The sequence below is a fragment of the Oncorhynchus clarkii genome, chromosome 3 (genome assembly GCF_045791955.1).
Source record: "Oncorhynchus clarkii lewisi isolate Uvic-CL-2024 chromosome 3, UVic_Ocla_1.0, whole genome shotgun sequence".
Classification (NCBI taxonomy): Eukaryota; Metazoa; Chordata; class Actinopteri; order Salmoniformes; family Salmonidae; genus Oncorhynchus; species Oncorhynchus clarkii.
In genome coordinates, this window is record NC_092149.1 from 4,894,019 (window position 1) to 4,901,842 (window position 7,824).

Sequence of the window (7,824 nt, forward strand, 5' to 3'; positions counted from 1 at the left end):
AGAGAGAGACATCAAGTACCAAGTAGTTGATCGGTGTGTGATAATTAATTTCATTATGTGTCACATCAGTAAACGTGTGTTTCAGTTCGATGTGACGTGGACGGACGTCAGTCCCTGTCATGTGCAGGTTTGTGCCTCTAAATACGCCTTATCAGTTGGCTAGGAGCATCCTGGCCGTTTCATTGCCACTACTATTAATGTGTTTCCCCGTTCTGCTCCGACGTTCTAGAATCTAGCACAACTACAATTAATCGTGGAAATTGTACGACTATTTAGGGGGCCCCTATTGAGTATCACCGAGTGAAGCAATCGCCACAGCATACCCTGCGTTATTGCTGGCAGCGTGTTTCTCGTGTTGAAGGCCTATAATTCTGTATATATTCTGCTTGCCCAGTAGCTCTTGGGAATCGAAAGCTAAAATGAATAAGAGGCTGCTATGTGCGCAACTTCGACACAAGAGAGCGCTCCTAAACGGGGGACGGTTGCAGCTGAACCGCAAGAAAGGATCTCATAGCCAGTAGACTACATATAAGCGCATACTTTAACCATCTCCTTCAAAACAAGGAGAGGAGAGAAGATGCGTTGAAATACTTACAAATGAACGATCTCTCTTATTTTTTATTATTGTGATTGAAAACAAAAAAATATATGTCGCGTATTTATTTATTTCCAAATTGCAGCCTATATTCGTATTTTAAAAAAAAATGTATTAGGTCTATTTATTAGCCTCATTTGAAAACGAAGTAGGCCAAACAAGGACCAAGATTGGTAAGTTTGTTCTATTGATTTGTATATAATATAAATAGACTAATCCTATTTAAACATATGTATCGGTATAGATTCATGCATTAACAATTCGTAGGCTATATGTTACAAGATAAGTTACAGAAATTATATTTTAAGAATTTAATTTAAAATATATATATATATATATATTCTGTCAGTGAAATCAGTGCACTATATTTGACCGACCGCTGCTGCTTCAATGCGGTCGGAGCTTTGTGTCACCAATATGTTTGTATCTGTAAAGCAGTTCCTACAGCGGGCTGTCGGTTCGGCGACACATCACAGGCTTCTTCAAACGGAAAGATAATTGACCGTTTCCACCTCTGTTCACAATAGGGCAGTCCGGTGGGACTATAACGTAAACTCATCTCTCTGGAAATTAATGCAAATTCATGACTCTGAATTTATTGTGAACTCCGCATGTGAAAATATATATTAATTAAATTATCTTAAAATTGAAGGAAATATACTAAATTTTAGCCATAGTCTAAACAAACTATTTGGAAAACAATTTATGAAATGATCTAATAATTGTCTGAACAACCCGTTTAGGTTATTATATAGACTAATAATTATGTAGACAAAAAAAATACAATTAAATCAATTAAATAGAAAAAAACCATTGAAAACATTACAGGCCTACTTAATATATCGGGGAACATAACAAGTCAAACCTTTGTCGCCCAAACGTGATTCTGTAGCGCTACATGAGAAATACCGGGGAAAGCGTGAGCACAAATAATACTAGTGTCTGTTTCGATGAGGGTGACAACTTTCCATAGAGTGTTTTCACACCTTTATACAAACCCCCAGGTCTCGGCATTTCTGAAAACAAATCTCATACAATTTGTCATGTGGTTTACAAGAAAACGAATTGTTAAGTGAAAGGTATAAATGGTCAAGCCATGCAATAATTTAACGTAGCTAATTCCTCTGTATAGGTCTAACAGACGGATTTTACTACACATATCTGTGCTATCAATTGAATTGCTACTCCGTAATTAAATTGTTCTAATTTTCTAGTTAGCATCTTGCTATTATAAATCAATATGACAGAGAAGAGAGCTTAAACAAACATTTAGATATACCGCGGGGTCCGGGGGAGGTAAAGGCCCTATATGTCTTAGTGAAGGGTTCTATAATGACGTGATAATTGTCGATCATCGGCCGGTCAATGACCTGATGGGCTGTAGAGAGATAGTTCAATGAGCGTTGTCTACCGGGAATACACACATAACTAGCGATAGATGGAGGGGTGGGGGGACACGGGAAACCTGGATGTACAGTTTTATTTAGGATGTTACAACAACAACAACAAAAAAGACACAACATTTAACATTTACTCCAAGAGGTTGAAATATATAAGTAGAAAAAAGACTTTCGTGAACTAACACTCTCACTTGACCCCCTCCCCCCGTCCCGTCCCCCCCCTACCACCTTACTAACTCTGACCTTGCTCATAACTACTTTATTGAGGACAAATGTACTGACTACGGCTGTGGTATGAGGTTGTCCCGTCTAGCTTTCTGTAGATTAATGTACTGACTACGACTGTGATATGAGGTTGTCCCGTCTAGCTATCTGTAGATGAATGTACTGACTACGACTGTGATATGAGGTTGTCCCGTCTAGCTTTCTGTAGATGAATGTACTGACTACGACTGTGATATGAGGTTGTCCCGTCTAGCTATCTGTAGATGAATACACTGACTGTAAGTCACTCTGAATAAGACCGTCTGCTAAATGAATAAAATGTATTAAAATAATAATAATAATAATAATAATAAAAAGCTAAATATAGGCCACGAGAAGTAGGTATTATTTTTAAATGTACAGAGCAGAATAAAACTCATGCCTCTCTGACAGGTCCTTATCTGGGAGATGTAGTGTAGCATACTTTTTTTAAATTTTATATCAGTTAAATATCACCCCCCAAAAAGGGTAAATATATGTGGACTGAGCCATCTATCACGATCCATCCTAAAAGCCACACCCATGGCCTTCACAGCAAATTGGGAGTGTGAAACGGGAATCACGTAATCACCCGTGCAGGTTATCACAGGGGAGCAGCTCGTCAGTTTACACAGTGGTAACTCAGTGCACACGGCCAGCCAGACGGGCAGGAGGACTTCCCTGCCTCTTGATTTACAGTAGCCTATGGCCAGTTAGCCCGGTTGAGAGTATAGGTGTATAGCCTATGCGATTCTAATTGGGATATTTTGGATATACTTTTTTTTTTTAATTAAAAAAATATTGTACTTTTATTTCTCCAAAGGATGCAGAACTTTTCAAGAAGATCTCTGGTTACGGTGCGTCTCCAACCCTTCTGACAGAAGCCCAGGAGAAGAATTGGAAGAAAAGCAGAAGACCGTGGGACCGAATAACATTTAATCTTAACCTGACAAAAAAAAAATTACCATGCTCGGAGAGGGAGAGAGCAACACCTTTCCTTCCCCCAAGGACGCCCCCCGCCCGGAGGAGAGGAGAAAGTCCCCGGTGGTGGGTGCAGATGACCCGGCTATGGCCGGCAGCGCTAGCCGATACACCGACGGACTCGGGCCAGACCGCTATTATATCTCACCCCCATCCAAGCAAACTGGAGACATGGCGAGTCCATGTTCATTATTCCCTTATTCTCAGTCCGGTACCGTTTACACGGCATCCGGTGGATCCAGATATTCGACATCGCTTCACTTCAGCTCGGTGTTGCCTCCCACGGGATTCTCCTCGGCGGGGCGTAATCAGTTCGGTTCGGCCTACCAGTTAGGACAGGGTGGGTGTCTCTACCCTCCATACAGCACCGGCTCCGGGATCGGCTCGGTGCCCCTACCCTCAGGCACGGGGGTGAGGGCTCAGGTCTACCTCTGCAACCGGCCTCTCTGGCTCAGGTTCCACCGTCATCAGACCGAGATGATTATCACCAAACAGGGCAGGTGAGTGCGACGTGGCCAGCGGATAAAGCTGCTTCGGTTCGGCGGGTGCCGAGTGTGCTTTCATACTGTCGTGAAACTGTATTCTCTCAAACTCCATTAAAATACGGAAAAGGCGCCTGAATACTGAAAAGGATGCCATCATCATTATTGTATTTATATTTGATGTTGTGAAACTGTATTCTCTGAAACGCCACCCACACATTAATTTGTTCTCAAATTCTCACCAGATCTGGCACATTTAAAATGACGCAAACACACGCATTTGAATCCCTGTCTGTTTATCAGGCGGATGTTCCCGTTCCTGGGTTTCAACCTGATGGGTCTGAATCTCTCTGCTCATTACAACGTGTTTGTGGAGGTCATGCTCGCGGACCCCAACCACTGGAGGTTCCAAGGCGGGAAATGGATCACCTGTGGAAAGGCGGACAATAATATGCAGGGTATGATCCTAGAAATTATAGGCAGTAGAAAGATTAGAAACGACTTCTAAAATAGTTGTTTTGATTACATTAACCACAGCGATTATGAAACAATCTTTTTTTAAATGTATTTTTAAATAAAAAATAATTTTCCTTCTTTAGGAAACAAAATGTACGTCCATCCTGAATCTCCCAACACGGGAGCACACTGGATGAGACAGGAGATCTCCTTCGGCAAACTGAAGCTCACCAACAACAAAGGAGGCAGTAACAACAACGCACAGGTGATGCTTTTTAAAATACCACCTGCATGGGAGGGGGTCATTTTAAGGAAATATAAATATATTCTAATAAACCTTGGGAAGGTATTGATTTATGTAAAAAATATTTTCATTGTTTAAAAAATAAAATCCTACTGTGGTTAATGTGTAACTTCCAGGCTCATTGTTTTAAATGCAAAACAAAATAAACAACATATTTATTTTATTGTTATTATTATGAACATCATCCATACATACATATAGATTTCTTTATTAAGCCAAATCCTGAAAACATTCGCATAAACTTTGATGTCAGTGGTATGTGTCATTATTTATTTATTTATTTGACCTTTATTTAACCAGGCAAGTCAGTTAAGAACAAATTCTTATTTTCAATGACGGCCTAGGAACAGTGGGGCAGAACGACAGATATGTTCAGGGGCAGAACGACAGATATTTAGGTCTGGGATTGGATCTAGCACCCTTTCGGTTACTAGGCCAACGCTCTTACCGCTAGGCTATCCAACCTGCTGCACCCGTATAGAATTTGGCCCACAAATAAGTCTTCTCCGTTGACTTTCTGTTCGGTTTCTCTGTGTACAGATGATAGTTCTTCAGTCTCTTCATAAGTATCAGCCGCGGCTACACATTGTAGAGGTGACAGAGGGGTTGGGGGACATGAGCAGTGACCCAAAGACCCAGACCTTCACCTTCCCTGAGAACCAGTTTATAGCCGTCACGGCCTATCAGAACACCGATGTAAGAATGCATCTTTCACTATCGTTCTCTCTCTCTCTGTCCGCTCCCTCTGCTCTCTCTCTCTCTGTCCTCTCCCTCTGCTCTCTCTCTCTCTGTCCTCTCCCCCTGCTCTCTCTCTCGGTCCTCTCCCTCTGCTCTCTCTCTCTCTCGGTCCTCTCCCCTCGCTCTCTGTCTCTCTCTCTGTCCTCTCCCCCTGCTCTCTCCCCCTGCTCTCTCTCTCTGTCCTCTCCCCCTGCTCTCTCTCTCTCTTTCCTCTCCCCCTGCTCTCTCTCTCTCTCTCTCCACCATTTATCTCATTATAACACTGTTTTCTAATTGCTACTCTCTTTTTCCATAGATCACACAACTGAAAATTGACCACAACCCGTTTGCAAAAGGATTCAGGGATAACTATGATTCGTGAGCATCTTTAATGTTTCCGTCATGTTGATATTCACTTACAAATGACTGTAACACAACAAAGTTTTTTTTGGCGTGATGTCTTATCCCTGTCACATTTCCTTATACACCAAGTGTACAAAACATTAAGAACACCTTCCTAATATTGCGTTTGCAGCCCCCTTTGCCTGCACAGCAGCCCCTCAATTCGTCAGAGCATAGACTCTACAAGTTGTCGAAAACGTTCCACAGGGAGGCTGGCCCCGTGTAGACTCCAATGCTTTGTCAAATTGTCTGGATGTCCTTTGTGTTGGTGGACCATTCTTGATACACACAGGAAACTGTTGAGTGTGAAAAACCCAGCAGCGACTGGCGTGGCTCTGGCACCTACTACCATACCGCATTCAAAGCCCCTTGAATCTGTTGTCTTGTCCATTCACCCTCTGAAGGGCACACGTACACAATCCATGTCTCAATTGTCTCAAGGCTTAAAAATAATTATTTAGCCTGTCTCCTCCCCTTCATCTACACTGATTGAAGAGGATTTAACAGGTGAAATCATTAAGTGATAATAGCTTTCACCTGGATTCACCTGGTCAGTCTGTGTCATGGAAAGAGCAGGTGTCCTTAATGTTTTATCCACCCAGTGTACATTCTCCATCTCTCTTCTCCTATGATATTCTAGGATGTACACAGCTCCAGAGGGTGACCGACTGACCCCCTCCCCCACCGACTCCCACCGCTCCCACCAGATCGTCCCAGGTGCTCGCTACGCCATGCAGCCTTTCTTCCAGGACCAGGTCATCAACAACCTGCCCCAGAACCGCTTCTACAACAGCGAGAGGACAGTACCCCAGACCAACAGTCTCTTTTCCCCTCAGCCAGAGGACAGCGCCTCCCAGAGGTGGTTTATCTCCATGCAACAGGGAGGAGCTGGCCCCAACAAACTGGATCTCAGTTCCTATGAAGGGGACTACTCTAGCAGCCTGCTCCCTTACGGGATTAAATCCCTGCCTCTACAGAACTCCCACGCTCTCACCTACTACCCAGACTCTCCTTTCACTTCCATGGCAGCAGGATGGGGCTCTAGAGGATCTTACCAGAGAAAGGTGACCACGGGCCTGCCGTGGTCCCCTAGACCCAGCCCCACTGGGTTCCCAGAGGACCAGCTGTCTGTGCCTGACAAAGACAAGGCTCAGGGGGAAGAGATCAACGGCAGTAGTGTTGGTAACATAGCTTCAACGTGGACTGATACTCACTCTTCAACGCTGGGCCCGGATAAAGCTGACTCTGGGGTCGTGGTGTGTAAAAGGAGACGTACGCCTCTGAGTGGACCCGGCACAGAGAACTCCCCCACTGTAAAGGGTGAGAGTCTGACTGCCACTGACTCCTACAGCAAAGACTCATCTGTTTCTAAAAGTATGGCTTACTATTCCTTCTACACAAGCCCTTAATTATCTTGTCACCTTTTAAAAAATCTTTGATGGCAGGTTTTTTCTCCTTTTCTTATTGGTTGGAAGTTCCAAGTCTGTCGACATTCTGCCAAACCAGTGCCACCCACACCAACCTTATTCACCAGGGTTTTTAACAACGTGTGACTGGACAGTGTGATTTAAAAAAAATTAACAATCTATGATGGACCGTGGGAATTGTTCTTAAAGTGCCAGAGTATTCGATAAAACCCAGTGGGTTGTGCTATGACGTGTATTGTCCTTCAATGTACCCAGTTGATGTGTGTTTGTACAAAATATGCCTTCACATTGAAGTTTTTGTTTTTACAGACGTGACTCATTTATTGAAGGCTTGTGAATATGATATTTGTGCACTGTAAAATGTGAAGGATCTTGTGTCAAATAGACTGTACATTGTTAAGAGTTTTGTTGTTGTTGTTTTTTCTTAATAAAAATTTAAAAAAAGCTTCAAGCTTCGTTATCCAACTATTGAATGAATAGGAGTCTTTGGTCCATCAGAGTAACGGAATAAGATAACAGCCTAAATCAGGACTGTACCATCGACTCTTATATTGACAACGCAATACAATCTCTATCTGTACCTATTATATATCATTTAACTAGGCAAGTAATTTAAGAACAAATTCTTATTTACAATGGCGTTCTACCCGAGGAAGAGTGGGTTTAACTGCCTTGTTCAGGGGGCAGAACAACAGACTGGGCTACCTGTCTCTAACCACTAGTTAGGTTGGTTTAACTGCCTTGTTCAGGGGGCAGAACAACAGACTAGGCTACCTGTCTCTAACCACTAGGCTACCTGTCTCTAACCACTAGGCTA

At 42.9% G+C, this 7,824-nt stretch overlaps 2 protein-coding genes across 2 annotated transcripts in view; both read left to right on the forward strand.

Annotated features, from left to right (window-relative positions):
• The window catches only part of LOC139405582 (histone-lysine N-methyltransferase SETD2-like), a 25,968-nt gene extending 23,028 nt beyond the window's left edge, over positions 1–2,940 (forward strand). The window contains exon 12 of the mRNA XM_071147994.1: positions 2,839–2,940. Coding sequence (XP_071004095.1) covers positions 2,839–2,940 — 102 coding nt within the window. The remainder of the gene's footprint in view (positions 1–2,838) is intronic.
• On the forward strand, positions 154–7,458 carry LOC139405655 (eomesodermin-like). Its single transcript, XM_071148071.1, has 7 exons — positions 154–768; positions 3,062–3,719; positions 4,005–4,159; positions 4,301–4,422; positions 5,002–5,157; positions 5,495–5,556; positions 6,221–7,458. Exons 2-7 carry the CDS (start codon positions 3,205–3,207, stop codon positions 6,987–6,989), a joined length of 1,779 nt encoding a protein of 592 aa, XP_071004172.1. The 5' UTR covers positions 154–768; positions 3,062–3,204; the 3' UTR covers positions 6,990–7,458.
• Positions 7,459–7,824: the final 366 nt, after the last annotated feature.

Bases quoted from the DNA above. Each gene is read 5' to 3' on its own strand.
- LOC139405655 (XM_071148071.1), top strand. From the start codon at position 3,205: ATGCTCGGAGAGGGAGAGAGCAACACCTTTCCTTCCCCCAAGGACGCC. The intron at 5,158-5,494 runs GTAAGAATGCAT...CTTTTTCCATAG, and splicing joins CGGCCTATCAGAACACCGAT to ATCACACAACTGAAAATTGA. The intron at 5,557-6,220 runs GTGAGCATCTTT...ATGATATTCTAG, and splicing joins TTCAGGGATAACTATGATTC to GATGTACACAGCTCCAGAGG.